A 26,029-nucleotide genomic window follows, 5' to 3' on the forward strand; every position below is an offset into this window, starting at 1 on the left:
TAACTTTCCTTTTCATTAATTCAAAATGTAGAAGAACCTTTTATGTAGCTTTTCTTTTTATTTGAATACATTTCTACTTTGCACTATAATGAACTGGCTATAACAAGATCTATCATTTGTAGCTTTAGATTCGGTAAAATATTCAAAAGAATCCTGACTGGTTTAATACATTTTGCCTTAGAGAAAAAAATATGTTTAACGAAGACAGAAATAAACAGTACATGTAGAACTGCTTGAAGTAAAATATTTAGACATTTCACTAGAAACTTTTCTCCAATCAAAATGTAAAATTGACCCTCAGCTTTTAAGGTATAGCCACTACAGAAAGATTCCTCCTTTTTTTTCCACAAAGATTTCTTTCACAAAGTACGTTATGGTACATGGAGATAAATCAGTTGAAGGTGTCAACAATTTCAAATATATTCATTATAAAACTCAAGAAAAGAATATGATGCCTCTAACTTAAGATAAACAGGCACACTTAATGGAAGAAGGCAGACACAGAAGGCCACTTAATGAATAATTTCATTTACATAACATTCTGGAAAAGTGAAAATTAAAGATCTCAGATAACTATTTGGGGTGGGAAAAATATTCCTTGTTTTGATGTTGGTAGTTATTGCATGATTAAAAGCAATTGTACAACTCAGAACATTCAGCTAAAAAGTGTGAACTTTGCTGTATGATAATTTCACAATAGATGTTAAAAGGGAGTATGAGTATACAAAACAGCAAGAAAAAGACAAAGTATAAACAATTAACAAATAAGACCATGTTGAAAAATATACTCTTAAGAACAACGCCAGTAATTTCAAAATTAAGGTGGGTGTTCCTAAGATAGTGATTATGGGAGTATATTTATTTGACTTTTTGCTTTGATGAGATCAGAGATTCAGATGAAGTTGCAAAGAAAAATCAATGCACAGAAAAATCTCCTGCACATTTTATACAACCTCCCGATCAACATCTTACAATAGTAAAACTAAGATGCTGACATTGGTTCAACTCATACAACTTATTCAGACTTCATGCCCTAATGTGTGTCTGAGAGTAATTCTACACATTTCCTTCGTATGTAGCTTTGTACAAACACCACCACTATCAACAGACCTGTTCCAGTATCTCAAATTTACCTCCCCAAGCCCATGAGACACACATGGGTCAGTCTGCATCTCGTCCCTGAACATGGGCTACCTATTTATCTTTAACCATATGTATGATTTTGTGATTTCAAAAAAGGTTGCATAAATGTCTTCATACCTCCTGCAACTTTCAGAAGTTATCCTTTTCAACTATCAAATACACTAAATATATTGAATAGGAGTTGCCAAATACATGGATAATTTAATTCTTATATACTTCAAAAGTTTATAATAAAAAGAGATTATGCAGCTGGCCTGGATCATTCCAAAGTATTGCTCTTCAACTACATAAAGAACATGGCACACAGACTTCATAAATCTGTACACCAGTTATTATTCCTTCTTAAATCAACAGATACTCTCCCCACCCTTCTATATGTGATTTGAGAAGGATCTGAGGATTCCCAAATCCTATTTTTTCAGAGACTGTAAGATCCTATATCTTTGCACATCATTTTTACTCAAATAGAATAGAGAGATAGATATAATGCTTTCTATGTTTTACATTCAACAGGTAGGAAATGCAATGAGAGTAACATAAATTCATGAACAATGTTCAATAATACCACACCAAAATAAAAAAAATTGTCTTGAATATTGGCCCCCCAAAATACAGTGGGATCATGGGTTACATTTTGTGCCACATTCCATCAAATACAAAATGTTTCACAATGCTGAGGTCAGGTCTATGCATTTATTTAGAAAATTATTAATTTGAAATTGGTAACTCTAATCTGTCAAAAAAAAACGCAGAATAATCTAAAGTGATGAAACTGTTAAAATAAGCCTAGATAAACTACAAATATCCCTGAATGTCATCGAAATGAGTCAGTGCTAGCAAACACTGAAAGCTCCTTATTTGTGAAGATATCATTTACAGGACACTCACCCTGGCTGGCATTTATTAATCCAATCATTAAAGAATTCTTGGACTCTGTCCCATTGAATCACTCTGTTAGTCAACATCAAATTTTGGTGCTAATGCTAATTTTGATCAGAGTGAGCATTAAAACATTATAATATCATTTGACTATCAGCAAAGCAGCTGAAAATCCTACTTTAGAATGACACAGCAGGTTAAATGGCTGCTCACAGCACCAGTATGCCATATCAGAGCAGCAGCTTGTGTCCTGGCTCCTCCACTTCCAAGCCAACTTTCTGCAGGTTCACCTGGGAAGGCAGCCAGGTGCTGCACCAAGTATTTGGGCCTCTGCCACCCATCTGGGTGACCAGGATAGAGTTCTCGGCTTCTTGCTTTGTTCTGTCTGGCCCAGTACTGACTGTGACAACACCTGGAGAGTAAACAAATGGATTAAAACTCTCTCTTTCAGAATCTGAGTCCCTCCTTCTGACCCTCTTGTGTTCTGCCTTTTAAATAAATAAATCTTAAGAATTTAAATGTGCCAATTATTGATATTCATAAACTTTCTCAATGGCTTACTTTCACCAATTCAGACAGCATGCCTGCGCATCACCCCAACCACTGGCAGTGTCATTCTTGGCAATTTCATTGGGCATGGGGATCCAGAAAGGGTGGAAGATTTTCGATCACTAAGACTCTTCTAGTTAGCCATTCAGCACTTCTGAAAACATGATGACCAACTACATACAATTCTCCAGAGCCCACTTAGAAAAGCTGTTGGGAAATGTCTGCACTGAAATGCTTCACTGCCTATCAAACATTAGGAAGCCGTGGCGGCAATACACTCTGTAAATTAAACAAAAAGGGATGAGGAGGAGATGAAAGAGCAGCAAGGAGCAGAGGAAGAGAAGGAAAGGAACTAGGAGTGAAAGGGGAAGGAGGGTCTCCCATGGATGCTGAGTGCGTGCCAGGTACAAGCTCTACCACTAGGACATTTACAGGCATTTTCTCATTTAACTCTCATTAACTGAAGCCTACAAAAAGGTACTGTTATCCCATGACTCAGCAAAAGAAATCCAGGTTCAATAAGCCAATCTAAAAACAGGATTCAAACCGAGATCTCTTTAACACTAGAGCCCTTGTTTTTAAGCTCTTAAGCATACTGCTTCTCCAACCACAACATTTTCCCATAGCAAAGATCAATGTTCATTCTAGTATGTCATATGTTCAATATATTCTTACTTATAAATGTTCAATGTATTTACTAAGTCAATATTCAAGTTGTTTATATCCTGAAGGAATAAAATCAGATAAATAGCACAAGACAGCCATATTCTCAATATTCAAAAGTTCAACTATCTTTATACAAAAGTCACTCCACTAAGAGAATTATCCTAGAATTTTGAAAACACAGCATAGTAGCAGGCTTTGCAGTGCAGCATATTTAGGCACACTTGAAACACTCATATCACATATTGGCGCGCCATGCCCAAATCTTTGGCTTCAGATCTAGATTCCTGTTAAATGCCTGAGAGGCGGCCAATGATGGTTCAAGTACTTCTGCCCTTGCTACTCATGTGGGAAATCCAGATACAGTTCCCGGCTCGTGGTTTCAGCATAACCCACCACGGACTGCTGAAGGCAGAGATGTCATTGTCTCTGAAAGGCCTGTGTCTGCCACTCTCCCATCCTCCCACCCTTTATCTGTTCCCCTACTGAGACTTCCTTGTATGTATGCGTGTGATATGTCCTTCAAATAAATTAAATATTTTAAAAAGAACAGCCTAACCAACAATTACCCTTTATTCATTATTACAACTTCCCAGATGTTGAAATACTAGTTCAAGCCCTTTACCTTTTGCAAAAATATATATATATATGGTAACTGCATTCTGTGTGCTACTCAATATATTTTATGCAAAAAGCATAGAGACATACATGGATGATTCTTTGTCATGAATAGCCACATTGGGGAATGCTTGTAAGATTTAGTTGTCTAGTTAAGATAAGACAGATATCTTACTTTCAATCATATCTTATTACTTAACCAACTAAATATTATGGATGATAACACCGTATTTTCACCTTAGCTTGTCCTTCCCCCATGACTACTGAGAAACAACCATTAAGAACATTTCCATATTTTACTAAACTGGATTTTATAATTTACTATGGATGATTATTTCATTTAAAATTGATTTGACAGTAATACAAATTGCATAAATTACAAATATTTCTAGACAAAATATTTCTAGACAAATGTTCTGTAAATATGTTAGCTCATTTTTTAGTTTATATAAAAATGACAAACATCTTCTTGTTATAAGTTACCACCAACACTTAAGACAGAGTCCCAAGGGATTTCAGTTCATTGCTGAACATTACTTGCTAAGTGAGTTACTAATGAAATATTTCAGCTTTCTTGAAACAGTCTCTATTATAATCAAAGTTTTAAGATAATCAATAGAATTCACTATTTTTATTTTTATTCCCACTACTCAAATTCAAAGTGGATTCTTCATCCACAAATCCCAACCTAGTTGAATCTCTAGGTGTGTTAGATTTTTGCATATAATGCCTTTCAACTTTCACACTAAGATTCATACTGATAATTCATTTTATATGAATTAATTATATTCTTATACATAAATAGACAACATCACAGACAACACTTCTTTTACTTGCCAGACACTACAGATGTACTAGAAATCTCCTTGCTCTTCCAAACCATTCATCCTGCACCCCATGTCAAAGATTGGCCTCCACTGGAGAGTCTGACAACGGTCCTGGTGTACTAACCAACACTGAGAACTCTGAAGACACAGATTAGCTGTCTCATTTCAACTCCACCAACACAGAGATATTTTCAGTCCATTGGAAATTCCCCATAAAGTCTGGACTTCTTTAACACCACTGGAATTCTGGCACCCACCTGCACAGAAGCAACCTGGAAATATTTCACCAGATTAAGACACCATTTGCTTCAGTGCCTATCTCAAATCCAGGGACCAGAGAAGAGTCTAATCTAACAGCATCTGACCACTCCTCATTCCTTTGTCGATTTCTTCATCAATCATCATGATGGCCCTTCTGGATTCTTCTCTTTTAATTAATTAATTTATTTATTTTATGATACAATCCCAATGGCTCTGGGATTTCCTCTTGCCAGATGCCCTCCCCTCACTGATTTCCCCTGTTGTAATACACTAGTACAGTCCTTCAGAAACAGTCATAAATATATCATTCTGCTATTTAAATATGTCTGACATTGTAGGTACAGAAAATGGCAGAGTCCAGCATCCTACTGTGAAGTCCCACTGGTTAGCTCAAAAGTTGGGGTGGTGATGGACTGAGCTAGGTGTGACCATGGAACCAACCACCACTCACAGGTAAAGGAACCGGCAACAGTCTGGGCAGGTCAAGGCAGCAGAACCTGAATGTGCATCCTAAAACAGGATGTGGGGTGGGCCGAGCTGCAACTGGAAGGGGGCAGACCAGGCAGGGGCAAGTGAACCTTAACTTATTAGGAAGAACAGAAATCGGGCTGGAGCACAGGTAATGCCGAGCTAGGCTCTTACACCAATTGGTCTGCATGAACCAGGGATACTAGGCCACAACATCAAAGGCAAAGGCTGAGACAGGTGAGGGACTAAGCCTACTGGGTCAGAGCATCAACTGGCACACATGTAATCTAAGGCTAGGAATAGGCTAGGAATTGGGGAGCTGTGAGAGTACAAACTTGCTGGGTTGGGGTTCCCACTGGTTAGTGCGGGGGCTGGAGTAGGGGCTGCATTCTGATCTGGATATAGCTGCAGTATTCCTTGGCACAATTGTGAACTGGGGCTCTTTGCACCTAGCTGGGCTAGCCTCCAGCACCATCTAGTGCTCTGGAGCACCAGGGTAGATGTAGGACAGACTAGGCAAGATCTCTGCCCCTACTGAGCCATGTGTGAGCAGTGTCTGGGTATGGACAAGCCTTGGCTGGGCTGAAACATCCAACAGTAACAGCTGGAATGGGTTAAATCCCGTTGGACCCATAACTAGGCTTCTTAAGGTCCATCTAGCCCCTCTATAAGTTGGTATAACTACATAAGTTTTAAAGTCTGGTCATACTTCTGGTTAAACAGTTCTACTTCATGTCAAAAACTGAGAACACTTTTGTCATTGTACACTCTTCCAATCACTTCTCTGTCCCACGTCAACCTGCCACGCTCTAGCCCTACAGATGCTGCTCTCCTTCCTGCTTTCCCCTGCTAACTTCTATTTCCACTTCTACTGAAGCCTATTTGCTCTTCCTACTGTCTCTCCAAGATAAACACAATCCTGTGTTTATCTTATCTCCAACTATTACATGTAAAATTGCAACCCTCCAGTATTTCAGATTTGCTACACCTTTTTCATTGTACAGACAGACAGATAGATACTAACTGCAAAAATAAGTAGGACATTACTGAACTATCCACCAGTAAGAAATGAATAAGTGCTGCACATCAATATATTAAAAAAAAAACTTAGAGCAAATTAAATAGATGACTGGAACAGAGGGATGGATGGATGGATGGATGGATGGATGGATGGATGGATGGATGGACACACAGAGGATTTTAAAAAGCAAGGTAGCCATAAACTCCCAGAGGTCCTATCCTCAATACATCAGAAACTTTCAGAGGCACCCCTCTGATCCCCCACGAAAAAGCAGTATTAAAGCAAACTATAGACAAAATTACAAACAATCTAAGGAAATGACAACTCACCTTCTAAGAAACAAATCTACAGTTCTCAGTGTAGTTGAAAATACAACTAAAATGTCCTATGTAAAAACTGAGAAATAATTCTGTGGCTGAGTATGAGCAAGTTACTGTGCTTGTTTGTAGATACCTTCTATCAGAATAAAACACTAAAATTTACTCTTTAAAGTTTAGAAATTTATCTGATTTGAAGCCTTCAGCTAATTTCTCCCATGTTTCATGCAAAGCAAGTTTATTTCCAGCTGAAAAGCAATTTATGCTCTCGCTCCTTTTATCTAGAATATGAGAAAATTACCCCTTTTCATAATTAATAGCTACCTGCTAACACAGAATCAATAGAAACAATTTTTAACATTTTAGAGATAAAGGGCAGTTGGATAAAGCCCAATAGTGTTGAAAGCTGGTGAATGAGATAACAGAATAAAGCAGGCATTGCCCAAACCTAAATGGAAAAAAAGTACAAACACATTTGAAACTCCACTGGCATAAAAACTATTATGTGCCCTGTCTAGTTTACAAATGAATAAAATAAGAATCATGTTGGCATATTACAAATATGAAGGTGCCAAATATTCTGTTATTATCTAAGAACTTGCTGTAATGGCACCCAGTAGGGGCTCAACGGGTTTCCTAAATGTACCAAGAGAGGAATAAAAAAGAGAGAAGGATATAGGGAGGCAGGGAATGTCTCTGTATTTCAGAATCAGCTTCTTGCTACGTGCCACTCATCCATTCATTCACACGGTTCATTCAGTTACTATTTGCTGAGTGCCTGCTCTAAGTACAGAGCAATAGACCTCCAAGAACTGCCAGCTTAACGTACTCTGTTCTCCAATCTGTCTGCTTTTGAACAGAAATATTACACCTTCACCTCTCCACATACTGATATTTCAAGGAATAACTTTAAATATTATCCAGCTTTGTAAAGCGCAGAACTGAAATAGGAGGCCAGATAGAAAAATGCAAATGTTATAATATTAAGCATGAAGCACCTTATGTGTTAATGCCTTATGTGTTAATATATTTAAAGATTAACTAAATTAATTTTTAAGATTTGATGTGATGGGCTCAGCGCAATAGCATAGTGGTTAAAGTCCTCTCCTTGAACACACTGGGATCCCATATGGGCACCAGTTCTAACCCCAGCAGCCCCACTTCCCATCCAGCTCCCTGCTTGTAGCCTGGGAAAGCAGTCGAGGATGGCCCAAAGGCTTGGGACCCTGCACCCACATGGGAGACCTGGAAGAGCTCCTGGCTCCTGGCTTCAGATTGGCTCAGCTCCAGCCACTGCTGCCACTTGGGGAGTGAACCATCAGATGGAAGATCTTCCTCTCTGTCTCTCCTCCTCTGCATATCCGTCTTTCCAATAAAAATAAATCCTTTTTTAAAAAAGATTTGATGTGATATATTTACATTTTTTCTCTTTTTTTTTTTTTACTATTATTATCATTTTATGAATCAGGTCCATAGGCTCCTGGGATTTCCCTTAACCCCTCCCCAGTTCTTCACCCCACCTAGTTCCTCTATATCATTACTAAGGTATAGCTCTTCATACAGTCATATGTCCATATTTTGGCAGAAACTAGACAAAGCACATTTCACTCACCTGTTTAAACAGCCTTCATTGGTTATGACACAGCAAATGTGATCTCTCAGACTACATTCAGCAGACATTTTTAAACAATTTATGCAAATAAGCCTAACTCTACTTGCTGAAGTCTTTATGTAAAAACAGGGATTCTTTTAAGATAATTTGTTCCTATAAAGTTAGAGTGTAAGCAAATTTCTGTTTTTAAAGATGCATTTACTTATAGATTATTTAGTTAGAAATTACTGACAAAAAAAATAAATACAGAGTTAAAGAGACAATGGGGGAAAAGACAGAGAGATCTTTCATCCTCCGGTTCCTCCCCAAATAGCCACAACAGTCAGACTGGGCCAGGCCAAAACCAGGAGCCAGGATCTTGACCCCAGTCTTGCCTGCAGTGTGCCAGACGCCCAAGCACCTGGGCCACCTCCTGCTTCCTTCCCAGGTGCATTAGCAGGGAGCTGCTAAGAAGAGCAGCCGTCAGAATGTGAACCAGTGCTCATATGACACATTGGTGTTGCAGGCACCAGCTTAAACCACTGCACCACAACATAGCCACCAGCTGGATTTCTTTTCCATTTTTCTTGTCACAATTCTTAAATGAAACTTGCCATTCCACACAGGAAGAAAATGACAATTTATTACAAATGTCACATTGGGAATATCTCCAGGGGCTGGCACCATGTATAGTAACCTAAGCCTCTGCCTGTGATGTTGACACACCACATGCCTGCTGGTTCATGTCCCAGGTCCTCCAATTCCAATCCAGCTCCCCTCTTCAGGCTCAGGATAGCTGCAGAAGATGGTTCAAGTTCACCCTGCACCCATAGGGAAGACTCGGGAGGCTCCTGGCTTCTGGCCTCAGATTGGTACAGCTCCAACCATTGCAGCCACTTGCAAAATCAACCAACAGATGGAAGATTCACTTTCTGTCTTTCCTTCTTACTATGACTTGGCTTTTCAATTAAAAAATCTTTTTTTTAAAGGAAGACCTCTAGCCTTTTTTTCATAATTTGTTTTTAAACAAACTGAACTTATTGAGTTCCACAGGTTTAATTTAACACAGAAAAAAAACAAAATATAAAATTTTCAGACTGTGTGACAGATAGAAATAATCCCATGTTCTATTATTTAAATGGTTATCACCAAATTTAGCAATATCAACAAGTTAGTAGCATTAACATACTGAACTTTATCCCCAGTTTCTCAACCTTTTAATTGTGTTCTGTCTTGAAATAGGTAAACACTGTGACCGTATCCCTGAAGACAGAGGCATTCACATTGAGGACCGATGGTGTTAGCAATGTAGGCACTTTGTCTTCGCTGTAAGTATCTTAGATACAACGCCATGATCTTAAGTCATCTATTCCTACACTCAGAGATTGAGTTTCTATACTGAAATGACAAAAAAAATCATAAGGAAGTTTTCTGTCCAAGTGTCCTCATTCTTTCAAAGGCAGACTGAGGTGGAGGTGGGGAGTGGGAGAGGAGGGAGCGTGTGTTAGAGAGAGAGCTCTCTGCTTTAGCTGCTACACTGTTGAAGCCAAGAGCCAGGATCTCAGCTGCTCCCGCACAGCTCACAGGAATCCAAGGACTTGGGCTGCCATCTGTGCTTCCTAGGGCACATGTTAGCAGGCAGTAGAATCAGGAGAGTCACTACTTCGACCAAGCACTCTAAATTGGGATACATACGTCCAAAGGAGCATCTTACTCTTTTTGTAAAATTTTATTTTCAAAAACCTTTAATGGGGGTCAAACTCAAATCATCTTCAGTGTGGGTTCAGTCCACCTTTTCAAGCAGATGACCAACAACCACAAACCCCCTATTCCATCCATACTAGTGTATTAGCTGTCTTCTTCTGAAATGTATTTCCTTATTTGTACATATTACCAATTATTTGAGAAATAATCATCACATCCTGAGTGATTAAAGACTTCTGATTCATCAGTACAAATCACAATTCTTTAAATTACATATTAATGCATTTCTCTCGAACAATTTCACGTCAATAAATCCATAGCAACAAAAAGTTGTTTTCTAAGGCATCTAAAATATCAGTAAATGGATAACCTTTCACAGTTGCTACAACAGACTTTCAATTCATCATGAAGTACATTTTAACTCAACTTATATTGTATTTTGATTTATTGTACTTACTTAATAAGAACAGTGTTAAAATTTAATCAGCTTTGTGATTTAGTGATGTATGTAAACAAAACAAATTTTTCATAGATGACATTATATTATGAAAAAAGAAACCTAACAGAAATTATATTCTTCATTGCACAAAGACAATAAATTTATTTGAAAAGTGGCATAATCTAGAGTTTCATTCTCATCATGAAAGCTAATGCTTTATTAAAGGAAAATAAATAAAATACTGTGGCAATAAAAAATTTGTAGAAATGACAAAGAGGTGGTCATTTTCAGTACATCTTTTAATCTTATTTTATATCTGAACACACTGCTCAATTCAAGCTTGACTTCTGGGCTTTGCTGACCCTTTAAACATGAAATTAATATTTCTTCTTATATTATTTATCAGGTTCACTTGAAAAGGTTTTCTGATAAAAATCAAATGAGGTCACAGAGGGATAATTTAGACAAAATTTTCTTCAAAATATTTCTAAATAAATCTCTAACAAGAAATGTTAGAGAATGTTTCCATTAAATCAAATAATTGCATCTATTTACAATGAAGTAAAACCATGGGTTATCGTAAAACCAGAAGAAACCTTCAGAAGCATACATTTCCAAGGGCAATTTCTCTCATGTAATAGTTTCCCCAGTCCAACTCAATGTATATTCCCAGAAAAATCTCAGAAAGATGTTACAGGTTAGAGAATGTTTATATTGTATTGCAGACAATACATAAACACAAGGAAAGAAAGCCAATCAACTTCACCGTAGTAGCAAACATGGGCAGCCACACACCATTGCTAGTCTTTAGTTTCCGACCTGAGAACACACTTACCCTGAAAAGCTGCCGCATTCCGAGATATCAGCAACTTCAACGTGGAGCTGGATGCTTGAAGCACCTGTTGCATATCTTGGCGAGCAGCAATTTGATATCTCTCCTCCATCTTCCTGGTACAACATGTCGATTTTCTGGATATGCAAACCTGAAGATCAGATCCTAGAACACAGGTAAATATTTTCCAGAATGATTATATGTCCATTTAACAAACATCACCATGTTACATGTCAGGCATTATAAAGAGCACTGTACATAAGGGGATGATGTCCTAAGTAAAGAGTTAGCTTACTAGATCTTTGAAAGAACATTAACACAACCAGGAACAAAAGAAACATTAACTCTTGATTCAAATAAGTTTGTTACCTTTTTGGTCAAACATTAAATATACTGCCTGAAGCCCCAGTGGTTAAGACACACTTACCGTGGTTCCCGGGTTCAAGGCCTGGCTTCTCTCGAGAGCCTAACTGCCTGCTAAGCTGGGTCTTGGGAGGCCATGGTTGATGGCAAAGTGATTGGATATCTATTCTCGGTAAGGAAGATCTGGCTTGAAATTCTGACATCAGTTTGGACATCCAAGCCAGGATGTCCAGGCATTTGGAGAGTAAATCAGTAGATAAGAGTCCATTTTTCTTTCTGTGTGTCTCTGTCTGTATCTCTCCACATGATATGTATTCATAAATACACAAGGCATATGCACAAGAGAAATAACTATTATATAACAGTAACTCATGAAGAAGGGGGTTTTTTTTGTTTGTTTACATTCCTATTTCAGGGAAAATTATTTGAGCCAAATATGTTAGAGAATTACACAGAAAAACAATTGTTTTTTCCTGAGGAAATGGAATTGAAACTTCGTATCAACTAAAGGTCAAAAGAGTTTACCTCATTTCTTTCTCTCCATCATATCTGTGCTTCTTGTGGGCTATGGTATTATCTGCAATAATGCCTTGACGGAGGATCAAGGCCTCCACAGGATCAACCCAACTTCTACCTAGAACACAGCTGGCAAGAGACCATCCCCAACAATGCGAGCACTTCTTACTTGCACGGTCAAATTTTGTTTAAATCCAATGAAACTCACATAAAATGAAATTATTCCTATGTGAAAATTTCATATTTTTCAGAGAAATTACTAGTATGATTAGCAATACTCATTCAGAGTATTGACTCAGAGTCAGCAGATCTATATGTAATAAAAGAGGGAAAGATGTGCAGCTAGGCCTGAAGCAGAAATCCCAACCAGAGTACGATGTGAGGCCAGAGGCAAGCCAGGGTTACCCAGATTTTACACAGCGCTTCTGACCACTTGATGGACATGGCCTGACACAGTTATTCCACTATTCTAGAATGTACAGAAAAGCGCTGACTCTTAATGTCTGGGGAACTTCCTGGCTCCTAAATTAGTCCTTCATGGAACAATATTAGCTCAACATAAGCAAAATATGCACGTGCATGCACACATAGAGAAACACACAAAAATGCATACAAATAACAACTTCTTTTCAAATTCCTTCTATGCTTTTATATAGTGTCAGCATCAAGACATTTGAATCACTCTGAACATCCTGTCAACAGAAGATACTGCCGTTTATGTTTTGGCTTTGGTTTCTTAAGATTAGACAACAAATGACAGCATCTGAGCATTTTACAAAAGCTAATAGCCATAAAATATGTATGTGTCACAGTGGGTAACACGTTGGCAATGGCTTTTCATTTATCTTTCCTGCAGCTACACATAAGCAAATTCGACTTCAAGCAAAGAAAGAAAACATAGCTAACTTCACAACTTCATTTCAAAATAGGAGTGAGGGATTACCATTCAGAGAAAAAGCAACAATACAGATGAGAAAAAAAAGAACCAATGGGTAAGTGTGACAGTTTACATCCTCACATAATACAGGAATAACTAACGGAGGAATCAAAACTAACAGATCATTGCAAATAGCTCCCCAGAACTAAAATGTCTAACCCTTGTTCACTTGACTACATTCCGAAGCATGGCCTGCATCTAAGCTTGGCCCCTTCCTTCCTCCTGCTTCTCTGGACTCACCTCCTTGAAACTGCTAATGAACTCTTCATTTCAACTCTGGGCTTAGTTGAGATCCTCAGATTCATCAAGCTTCCTTTGTCACAGAGCCATCCTTCCCTCTGTCTGGGACCCTCTGGTGCTATGAATCCACACAAGCAGCAAACACACTATCACCTATTTCATCCCCAATTATTTGTCCTTCAACTTTCATCTAAGGAAAATATCCTTAACTTTGTTGGTAGCTCATATCAGAGTAAGCACTCAGAAAGCCACATATTTCTCTACTATACTTATCATGGGTTCAATTTTATACCCTGAGGTGGCTATGAATTGATCAGTTCCCTCACCTATATTGTAAAGCTTCCAGTGGGAGAATTTTTTGCTCCCTCTAGCACAAGTCTCAAACATATCACCTAATTAATGTTTGTAAACAATTTCATTAATTAACAAAAGAGTGGAGATTCTACCCCACATATGGCTCAGTCAGCCTATGATATGTCTTTTATTATCACTACATTTTACATATAAGGAAATGAAGGCCAATTGAAAACTGCCAGTGTCACAAACCACATACTGCGACTTATTGGAGCTGATGTTTGGAGACAAGCAGGTTGGTCCTCATTCTCTTTGTCATCATGCTACTGAGAGGAAGCAATAATCTTAAAGTTATAAATGGTTGTTAAAAATATATGCCATTCTCTTTTTCTGTTTTGAAAGCAAGCATTTGTTTGGTAGCTTGCAAGAAAATAATATCCAAAGAGTTTTAATCCAAATAAAATGGGATAAAATATAAAGTTATCACTTGCCAAATTTTAAACAGTGGTAAGTACACTTAGAAAAGCATGTATCATCCTAAACACAATGTAGGCGGGAAATCATCAAGTCTCAGTTAACTGTGAGTAATTTAGACAATTTAGTACAAATACATTCTTCAAATTGATGAGAGCCCGGGTTGATTGAATCAGACTTTCAATTACAATCTCAGAAGTTTGTAAAAACCACATAAAATTAAATTCCCAAACAAATCAGGATAATAATTCAAAGACCAACTTCTCTCTAAATGACACATTTTCAACAGCGTCACCTACAAGGCATTCTGAAGTAGCTCACAAAGTCACAGCAGAAGGGGAAAAAACAACAACAAAAAGTTCCCTTGCCTATTATCTCGGGCTGAAAGACAAGAATGAGCGAAGTCCTCATGGAAAGCACCATGTCTACATTTTACTCACAGGATAAAAGAACAAAGAACATACTAAGATGCTTGTTGATAGAAAGCCCACACTGCAGTTCAATTGTTGTAAACAGACACAAAAAAGTAAAGCTAGAGTGAATTTAGATAGACACTTCATGGTAACAAAAGGTATTTTAAAAAGATTTCAAAGCCTGGTTTCAAGAAGTACATGCTCTCAGAATGATAGGAAAGAACAAGAACACACAACCCAGGCTGTCAGCAACAACCATGTCTCTAAACAGAAAATTAAACTCCACCTGAAATAAAACACTAAAAACAAAACAAAATTTAAAATAAGATAGTAGGGGGCCTGTGTCATGCATGGTATGCCGAACCCCTGCCAGCAGTGCCAGAATTCCATATAGGCGCAGACTCAGGTTCTGCTGGTTCCACTTCTGACTCAGCTCCCTGCTTATGGCCTGAAAAGTAGCAAAGATGGCTCAAGGCCTTGCCCTCGCATCTGAATGGGAAATCCAGAAGCTCCTGGAAGCTGACTGTGGCCAGCTGGGGAGTACATCAGAAGACGTAAGTAGGTAGGTCGGTAGGTAGGTAGGTAGGTAGGTAAGAAAGCAGGTAGTTAAGTGGATTGGTAGGTAGGTTGGTAGGTCGGTAGGCTGGTAGGTAAGTAAGAAAGCAGGTAGGTAAGTAGGTAAGTGGGTAGGTAGGTAGGTAAGTAGGCAGGTAGGTAGGTAAGAAGTAGGAAGGTAGGTAAGTAAGAAAGCAGGTAAGTAGATAAGTAAGTAAGCAGGTAGGTAGGTAGGTAGCTGGGAACACAGACACACAAATTGATCAATTGATCTGTCTTTCAAATAAATACACTTTGTACCAGAAATGTGAGTATTTTTTTCTTGATTTTCCACCAAAAATCAGCAGTATTGGTTAACAGTTCTTCCTTTCTGCTCTCGAGGCTAAGAAAACAGACATCTATCTGTGTAACCTTTCAATAGGTTATGACAGGTGCACCTGCACGCATTCTGGAAAAACAGAAGCTACAGTAGCATACGTTACATTGTCTCCAAACATGCATGTAAAATCTGACAGCACTAGTAAAAAAAAAAAAAAACTATCCCCAAAATGATGTGAGCAGATATTCTCACAGATTTCAAAATATGCAAAAGGATAACACAAACCAGGAACAGCCGAAAGATCTTCAGCATAACAGAAACTGGGAAGGAATGAGAAGCAGGCAGAGGAAGCGCAGTCAGAGAACCAGGGGAGAAGCACAGCAATGTCAACAGAAAGGGAGCAGACAAGCTAAATCGAAGGTATCAGTTGAAACTGAGAGTAATTTACCCTCTCCAGGATTTAAAGTGTGCATCAGACCCCAACAAAAAGGGATGTGTAAGAGCGAGCTGCCCCAACCCCTACAAACTCTCCAAAAGAACTATCAGTGCTCCATTCCAGCACAGAATCCCACACAGAGGAGAACCTTCTGGAAGTGTGATTCAATCCCACACAGAGGAGAACCTTCTCGAAGCGGGGTTCAATCCCACACAGGAGACAACCTTCTGGAAGTGGGATTCAACCCCACACAGGAGAGAACCTTTTCGAAGTGGGATGCAAGCTCAGCAGAATACAGATCCAAGAGACACAGGAAGAGGAGATCTAGACCAGAGGAAGATCTCTAATGTACAGGTTATTCTTCAACTTCTCTCAATCTGAATGTTAGGAAAATTAATTCAGATTTTAAAAATGCATTATGCTATTACAAAACAAGCTTAAAAAATCATGACACAAGAGAGAAAAGCATGAATACAAATTGGAAAAAAAATAAATAAGGATAACAGTACTCAAAAAACAAACGTGAAAGAGAAAATTCAAAATGAAGTCTCAATTAGAGGAAACACAAAAATCAGCCACATAAAAATAATGTCTTGAAAAAATAAAAGACGTGAGGGGGCTGGCACTGCGGAACCAAGTGCAGGCAGCATCCCTGCTGCTCCACTTCCTGGCCACCTCTCTGCTGATGCACCTGGGAAAGCAGCAGGTGGTCTTGAGCTCCTGCGTCTGTGGGGAAGACCTGGAAGAAACTGCAAAGCTCCAGCTCCTGGCTATGGCCTGGCCCCTACTGCAGCCATTTGAAGAGTGAAACAATGAGTGGGTGTCTCTTTATTTCCCTCCCCCCTCTGTAACTCTGCCTTTCAAATAAAATAAATCTTTAAAAAATAAGAGTTCTGAAAAATCATGAAGCTCCTGCTTCCAATCAGCTCAGCTCCAGCCATTGTGGCCACTTGGGGGTGAATCAGTGAATGGAAGATATTTTTCTTTGTGTCTACTCCCTGTATATCTGACTTTCCGATAAAAATAAATAAATCTTTGGGGATAAAAAAGTAAGGAAACTCAGAATGTACAAAGAAAAAGGCCGATGATTGGTGCAGATTCTCTCAAGCCATGGCTAGGAAGGATTTTAATACAATGTTGGCAGGAACTTAATCACAATCATACTAGTGATTTCTTTCCTTAAAATTCACTCCAATGACTATCTTGAGAAGCGTTCTTTTTTTAAAAGTTTATTTTTTAAAGATTTATTTATTTTTATTGGAAAGGCAGATATACAGATAGGAGAGACAGAGAGGAAGATCTTTCGTCCGATGATTCACTCCCCAAGTGAGCGCAATGGCCAGTGCTGTGCCAATCCAAAGCCAGGAGCCAGGAACTTCTTTCCAGGTCTCCCACGTGGGTGCAGGGTCCTAAGGCTTTGGGCCGTCCTCAACTGCTTTCCCAGGCCACAAGCAGGGAGCTGAATGGGAAGAGGAGCTGCTGAGATTAGAACAGGCGCCCGTATGGGATCTTGGCACATTCAAGGCGAGGACCTTAACTGCTATGCTATTGCGCCAGGCCTGGGAAACATTCTTGTAAATCATAATTAGGGCTAGGCTGAAACTATTGCAAAGTAGTTAGAGAAAATACACATATTTACTATTAATTTTATATTCAATGCAATTTAGAAGGTAACTGAAAGAAAGAAAAATCTAGGATGATATTCAACTTTTAGCCCAATAAATTAGATGACTGTTTCCATTAACAGAGAACGGAAACACATAAGTGGCAGGTTGGCAAATAGACATTGATTCAACTTTGGAAATGAGTGTATCCATCAGAGATGTGGAAATAATAACTGAATATGAGAAACTGGTGTCTAGAAAGAAAATCCAGATTAAAAACAAATTTATGTATTTGAAACAAAAGAAGGTATTGGGGTCTCCTGTCCCGCTGAAGAAATCACCCAACACCGGAGAGCGTCTCAGAGGCGCTTTATTCAGACCTTCTGTTATGTCCGTTAATTCCGTTACGCAGAAGCTCCTCCCCCCGCCAAGCCCCTGGCTTATATGTCAATCCTATCCAATCAGCTTAAAGCTCACCAAAGCATACCAATCAGGGCAAAGGGCCAATCACAGGGCAGGAAATTGTCAGTGCCCCAACAAGAAGGTACTAAACAGTGAGGGTTTTCTCTCTGTTTCTCCTCTCTACTCAATCTTTCAAATAAAAATAAAATAAATCCTAAAACAAAATTAAAAAGTGGGGTGGTATAGGGTAAACCTCTATGTGCAGCACATGCATCTTACACTGTCTCCAGTTATTGATCCAGCTGATTCACTTCCAATCCAGCTCCTGGCTTATTCCTTGGGAAAGCAGTAAAGGATGGTTAAGTTCCCTTGGGTCCTGTACCCATTTTGAAGACCAGAAGGAGCTCCCTGGCCCCTCTCTTTCTTTCATTTTTTTCCCTTAGCTCTGCCTTTGAAGTGAAAATAAATCTTGAAAAAAATAATAATACAGGTTTTAGAAAATTCTCTAAGCACTTAACTTCAGGTTTCTCAATTCAAAATACATCTGAAACAAAATAAATAGGTTTGTATTCAAGAGCTATAGCCAATAGGACCAATAGGATGCTTAGCAGCATCTTGAAACTCTTCAAATAGATGCAAAACGTTCCACTGGGTATAGTCCCTGCTGGATGAGAAACCCTGACCAAAACAAAGCCTCAAGCCCGGACTCACCCTGCCAGAGTCTGAGAAGGATCTGTGCTTCATGACAAAGGGAAAGGAGGTGAGAAGGAGACAAAGTGTCACTTCCCACACTGCTTTAAGAAGAGGGAAACTGATCCAGCTCCCTGTTGTGCAATGGGAAAGCAGCAGCAGATGGTCAAAAGCCTTGGGATCCTGAACCTGCATGAAAGACCAAGTGGGCTCCTGGCTCCCAGCTTCAGATCAGCTCAGCTCTGGCTATTATGGTCACCTGGGGAATGAACCAGCGGATGAAAGACCTTTCTCTCTCTCTCCTTCTCCCTGTAGATCTGCCTCTCCATTAAAAATAAATGAAAATTTTAAATAAAGGAAGAGAGAAATATGCTACACTTGCATTCAAGTACACTATGCATTTGAAAAAATATAAGCATTCAGACTATCATTCTGATCATCCCATAACTTTTAATGATTTTATTTATACAAGGTGAACATGTTTTATATATTTCACATATGAAGATTTTGTGTTACTTCCGCCTTATCCTCCCTCTGACCCTTGCTCCCAATGTCCCTTCTGGGGTTTTTTTTTCCCCACAATAACATTCTTTGCTGGTTTAAAAATCACAGGTTTATCCCTCTACTACGTGAAGAATTCAGGAGAATCAAGATGGCAGAATAGGGCAAGAACATGATTAAAAAGATGGAGAAACATTAGCCAGTGTGAAGCAGAGAGGGAACATTCCAGGAAATAAAGGAGGACAGAATGAAAGCACAGGGGCACCTGAAGACAGATACCCCAGCGGCATGCAGTGAGCAGCAACAATCTGAATTGCACTGGCAGCCAGGACTCCACCAGCAGCCAGGATTCCACGAACAACAACACGGGAAGGGATGTTTATCAGGAGTTCCAGAGGTGAACCCAGACAAAGAACTGCTTGTCCTGCTGATCTGCTGGATTTGACAAGGAGCAGAGATAGATCAGCAGGTCCCAACCAGGCGGTGTGGGAACAGGGTGAATTTCACAGCCTAGTCCACCCGTTAGAGCCTAATGAGGCACCATTTTTTGCAGGGAGTCAAAGGCTGTAGAACAGGACTGTGCTTGCACTGAGCTGGGCGTAAACTCATTTCTGGCTCAGCAAATTGCAACAACATGGCGTCCTACAGGTTCCACCAAAAATAGGTCTGTGAAACCTCAGAACTGGTAGCCAGGAGGTCAAAAACTCTAGTAGTGGCACATCAGATGCCATTTTGTACAGTATGGAAAAACTTTAAGACTGCAGGCACAACAGTTAGCTGTGCATGAGCCGAGCTCAGCGAGAACTCACTGAGCTCACGGCATTGCACTGGTCCCACAGGAAAATAATACCAACTATGGCACTGTAGGAGTCAAAATAGGTCCATATGGCCCTCAGACCTAACTGCCAACAGAGCTGATCTTCCAGCAAAATCAGGACCACCAACAACCTAGATGTAAATAACTCCTGGTGTCTACTTAATCCTGGGACCTACTCCAACTGGAAATGGGAGAAAGATTGTACAGATAATGATGCAGCCTCAGCACAGTATCACTGGAGGTAGAAAATGGTAGCTGGGGCAACAGAGACCATGGTGGAAGTCTAACATAAGAACCTGGACCTGGAACTCACTGGAGGGAGAGGCACAAGTGACTGCAAACAAAGAGATGTGTACCAACCGAAATAAGTAAAACCAAATTGTAGCTCTGTGGATGACACTGCTTAAAAACCTGCCCTAAGGAGAAGAATCTAAGCGAAGTACAATGACCAAGAGCAAAAGAAGAGACAAAAGCACAATGAACATTACTGAAGACTCCCCTGAAAAAGAACAAAAGCCTTTGCCAACCTCAGAGTTCACTAAGGAAGACATCAAGAAAATGGGCGATACAGGTTTCAAAACACTTGTTATAAAGCTTCTTATCAACTATGAAAAGCATGTAAAGCAAGCATTCAAAGAATTTAAGGAATATGTCATACTGCAAATCAAATGAAAGTGGGTATATATCAGAAATTAAGAATACAGTGCAACAAATAAAAAGTAGAGTGGAGAGTTTCTAAAATTGAATGAATGAAGCAAAAGAAAGAACCTCACAATTGGAAGATATTTCCTGCCACCAGCAGGAAACAAACAGCTGGAAGCAGAGCTGAGTCAAGCTTTAAAAAGTATTCAAGAATTGGCCCGGCGCGGTGGCGCAAGTGGTTAAGTCCTCGCCTTGCACGCCCGGGATCCCATATGGGCGCCGGTTCTAATCCCGGCAGCCCCGCTTCCCTTCCAGCTCCCTGCCTGTGGCCTGGGAAAGCAGTTGAGGACGGCCCAAAGCTTTGGGACCCTGCACCCGCGTGGGAGACCCGGAAGAGGCTCCTGGCTTCGGATCGGCATAGTATCGGCCCGTTGCGGCTCACTTGGGGAGTGAATCATCGGATGGAAGATCTTCCTCTCTGTCTCTCCTCTCTGTATATCCGCCTTTCCAATAAAAAATAATAAAAATAAATCTTTAAAAAAAAAAAAAAAGTATTCAAGAATTGAAAGACACTATTAAAAGGCCAAATAAAAGAGTTATGGGAGTCCCAGAGGGTGCAGAAAGAGAAGCTGGATTTAAAATGTATTTAACAAAATTAAAAGAAAGTTTTCCTAATCCAGAGAAAGAATTGGGAAACAAAATCCAGGAGGAGCACAGAACTCCCAACAGGGTTACAGGGTTGATCAAACACGATATTCATCAAGATGCATGATAATCAAGCTCTCTTCAATCGAACACAAGGAAAAGATCCTTAAATGTCACCTAAAAAAAAATCAATTCACATGTAAAGGAATGCCAGTTAAGTTCACAGGAGACCTCACACAGGAAACTCTACAAGCCACAAGAGAATGGAGCGACATATTCCAGATTCTAACAGCAAAACATTGTCAGACCAGGATAATGTACACAGCAAAGCTTCCCTTTGTCTTTGAAAATGAAATAAAATTCTTCCACAGTAAAGAAAAGTTAAAAGAATATGCCTCTTCTAAACCTGCCATACCAAGGGTACTTAGAGATGTTCTCTTGACAAAGAAGCAGAATAGCACCCACCAAAACCAAAGGTAAATGGGAAGAACATCCCAGTATAATAACAACAGAAGGCTAAATGACAGGACCAATATACCACCCATTCATATTAACCCTGACTACAAATGGCTTAAGCCCATCAATCAAATGTCATAGATTAGCAGACTGGCTTCTTTAAAACGCCATCTATTTGTTGCCTAAAGGAGACAAATATCATCAAAGAAAGATCAGCGGAAAGTGATCTTATGGATTTTGATGTTTGAGGGTTTAGTTTCATCTCTTCAAAACTCTTTCTCATTAACTTTTTCAATGACTCACAGATCATACAGTAGCATCATTTTCTTCAAGAAGGTTCTTGATTTCTTTTTCATTTCCGCAGCAGCACATTAGTCATTCAATAGCATGTTGCTTAACTTTATATGGCATTTTTAATTTCTTTTTTCTTCTTGTTGTTAATTTTATTTTGTGGCTTTTCATTTCACAGGGTGTACAGTAACTATGTAATGGAGACTATCATATCCAGATGTGAGGACACAATGCAGTATGCATCTCTACTTCCATATCAATAATGGACTTCCAATGAATCTGTTAACTATATCTTGACAATAGCATGCTAGACTCTCTGCCACTGTCCATGCTCACAATGACAGATATATGACTGTTTATGAAAAACTATATTATCACAATAATATAGAGGAACTCAGTGAAGGGGGCATACTCTTGGGGAGGGGGTTAGGGAAATCCCAGGGCTGAGGGAACTGTATCAAAATGATAATGATAATAATAATAAAAGTAAATATTTTTTAAGAAAAGGAGAATTCAACAGATACTAGGTAGAAAAAACAAACTGTTGTCCCATAACACTTAGAACCAATTCATGAGCAATCACATTGCAATGGCAATTCTGTTAACCATTTCATATTGCTCAGCCTTGAACTAAAAGATGCTTAATAACTTAAGTGCTTATTCCCTTTAACTTCTGCCTCTTCTGACCAGAAGGGCAGCCCAGGGGATTCCTAATGGCATTCTGCAGTCTCTGCCTTCTCGAGTATTTGCTTACCCAAGCTTAACTGATCTTATTTCTCTCCCAAGGCTAAAAATTCCATTAGGATGAAGATCACTATGGCTTCTTTCCAAATATACTGAAACCAGCACAGTGCCAGGCACAAAATATCCTCAATATGGGGCTGGTGCAGTGGCTCGGCATGCTAATCCTCCACCTGCAAGGATCTGCAGCCCATAGTGGCACCAGATCCTGTCCTGAATGCTCTACTTCGAATCCAACTCTGTGTTTATGACCTGGGAAAGCAACGGAAGTCACAAAGAAGCTCCTGGCTCTCAGCTTCAGATCACCTCAGCTCTGGCAGCTGTGACCATTTAGGGAGAGAACCAGCGATGGAGGACCACTCTGTCTGTCGCTCCTTCTACCTCTGTAAAAATCCTTCAAATAAAAATAAATAAAACTTTTTTAAAAAAAAAAAGGCTTCAGTAAAGACTAATATGCCTTCCCCTTTTCCTTACTGGGACATAGAATATTCTGTGAGAAATCCAAGATGATACTGTCTTTGCTCAAAATTAATGCTACATTTAAATATATATCCAGGAAGAGCTGTTGCTAAAAGCATCAACAACTGGTTCAGTAAGCTATTTGAAAGAGTGCTTGTGTTCACCCCATTTAAAATTTTTCAAATTCTCTTCATAATAATGTATCACTGTATTTTATAACCACTTTATTGTATGGAATACTGGCATTGTCCCAAACAGTATATGACAATATTACTCATTAAAATGAAAAAAAGTTTTTCAAAGAATAATAATTGTTGCAGCTTTTTTTTTTATAATTGGGGATGATTCAAAACAAGTAACTTTAAGAATCGACCAGTTTAGAAAAATGAGGCCAACACAACATTCATAAAGAGAACAGCAATGCTGTATTTCATCTATACAAATGGCACCATCGATCTTTGAGCAAATAATGTGCTCAGAGCTATTTTTCCAGCCATGCTCAATTAATGTTCACAAAATCACACACTTAAATCTTTATTTTCATAGCCAATAACAAGCATTTCTAATATGGAAGAGTCTTGTCTGTGTCCATGAAACAGAATAAAGTTCTGCTAAACAGAATTCTTTCCCAGACTTAGAATCATCAATTTAGTGACATTGGTTAACACTCTGCTACTATCAACCAGCACAGGAGACAAGCTACTTAGCATGTTTCCCAGGCGATCCATATTTTCACAAATGACTAAGATCGCCTTCTCTTTTTCTCCCATTATGTGGGTGACATACTTTCTTTATCCATTCATCCACTAATAAACATTTAGTATTAGGAACTGGCATATGCAGTCACAGAGGCTAAACCCAAACGCCTTAAAATCAAGAGAGTGTTAGTGATGTAACTTCAAGTCCAAGGACCATATTAGACTGATGTTCCAGGTCAGGCAGACAGAGGAAATTCAACTCTTTTTTTGCTGTTTCTTCTATTTGGCCTTCAACAGCCTGAGTAATGCCCATTCATCCCCCCAAATCAAGTGTTTATGTCTTCTGGAAACATCCTTGCAAACACTTTCAGAAAATTAATCATCAACCTCTGGCAGCTTCTGTATTCATTGGGTTACTGCCTTTTGCTCCTTTATTTTCAAATTCTACAAGCCACTTATTTCCCAGCTATGCTTTTTATGGACTACTGCCTTTGGATACAAGGAAAATGTGATCCTGCCCCAAGCTTCCAATTCACCCCTCCTAATGGGAGTGAAACCTCAGCAGGATCCACCTAACGCCAGTCATAGTGACCCTAAAATCCTCCACCAAGGTGGCACGACACTCATGTTCAAAGCTGACCAAGCTTCAGTTCTCATCTTTCCACCCTATGGCACACTTGGCTAGCCCTGCATCTGAGTTATGACCTTGCGACTACAGTAAGGTTACAGATATGTAAACTTTGAAGTAAATCCTTTAAAACAATTAGGCTAGACTTCCTCACAGTTTAGCCATACCTGTTCTTTCCACTGGCTTTCTAACAGCAACCCCAAGAGCAGACTTAAGATCCCCATATCCACTGAAATGAAACCACCCTTGCAGCCTGGAATATTCAACTCCTGAAAGTCATACAGAAAAATAAAAGCTTGAAGTTACACTATATTGAAGTTACACTATATTCTACTATCAGTTGCAGCATTTTAGCCTGCTCCCTAAATAACATTGTTTCTCTAGTCTTACATTCTTCCACATCATCCTGCTGCCAGGATAAAGAATTTAACAGAACAATATCACCATATTGTGCTAGCTTAAACTTCTTTCATGTATTCTTCAAACAGTGTTGGCCATTAAAAAAATAATAATAAAGTTGGGGTGTGGAAGAAGGTTCTTGCACCAAGATAATCACAGAGAGATAAGACAAACTACTTCATTAAAATAAAGATCCCAACATTATTGAATCGTTTCTAAAGGTCACTTCCAGGTCTTCTCTCGTGTGCTAAAATGTAAGATTCTTGCTTCGCCTGCCAGTTGGATTCACCTCATACCATCTACACCAATTTCATTAAACAGTTTGCAATCCTCTGAACACAGAGTGCTATTCCATTTTTTCCATGACTTCCTGCTATTTCTCTTTCAAGTAAGCTTGGCTTTTGACCTCTCTTTTCAACTTTTTCTTAGAAACATTCTCTCATTCTGTATTCAGTTTATTCTTTTCTGAGGGCCCCTGTCAATATTAACCAATCCCTACTTGGTTTCCCTGTTTAATTCTATTCAGAGATCACTTTCACAGCACATAAAATGTTTTGCAGTTGTATCCTATTTATCCCTTCTTATTCTAAACTTTCAGCTTTTTTAAGGATAAAAATCATATGTCTCTTTTTTTACCCAGTAATGAATTAATCTGGATATTCTCAGTCTGAACTGTTCTGAAGATGAGCTAACTTGTTTTATGAAAACAGATGTGCCTCACTGGTGAGAGCTGGAATGGATGCAAGCCAGTCAGGTAGAGCCAAAGTACCCACCAGCGAACGCTGGAATTAGAGGTAAGTCGTGCAGGATGGGACCAAGCACCCAGCACTGCAACCAAGATCCAGGTCTGGGAGGTTATCTTATATGAAAACCTGGGGACCTCTCCTGTTAAGCAGCAGCTCCCACTGGTGAGCATGAGGGCTGAGGCCAGGGACAGCTTAGACCAGGCTGTACTGCAGTATCTGTCCGTATTTATGGGCCAGGTCAGGGTCAGTCCACAGCATCCATCCAAGAACCATAATGGGTGCAAACTGGATCACATTGGGCTGTAAAACCTACCAGTTTACATGCAAGACAGAAGCTGGCCAGCTGGACCTAGGCTGCAGCACCTTCCAGAGAATGCCAAGGTGGGGCAGGTCATACCAGACTGGGCTCCACCAGCACACACAAGACCTGGAGCTGGGGGTGAGCCTAGTA

General features: G+C 39.4%; 1 protein-coding gene across 1 annotated transcript in view; it reads right to left on the reverse strand.

The window, feature by feature from the left end:
- The window catches only part of GPC5 (glypican 5), a 487,184-nt gene that overhangs the window by 435,589 nt on the left and 25,566 nt on the right, over positions 1-26,029 (reverse strand). The window contains exon 2 of the mRNA XM_040991547.1: positions 11,316-11,477. Within this exon, the coding sequence (XP_040847481.1) occupies positions 11,316-11,477 (162 nt within the window). The remainder of the gene's footprint in view (positions 1-11,315; positions 11,478-26,029) is intronic.

The sequence above is a fragment of the Ochotona curzoniae genome, unplaced genomic scaffold (assembly GCF_017591425.1).
Source record: "Ochotona curzoniae isolate NIBS_2020 unplaced genomic scaffold, NIBS_Ocur_1.0 contig_64, whole genome shotgun sequence".
In the NCBI taxonomy this organism is placed as follows: domain Eukaryota; kingdom Metazoa; phylum Chordata; class Mammalia; order Lagomorpha; family Ochotonidae; genus Ochotona; species Ochotona curzoniae.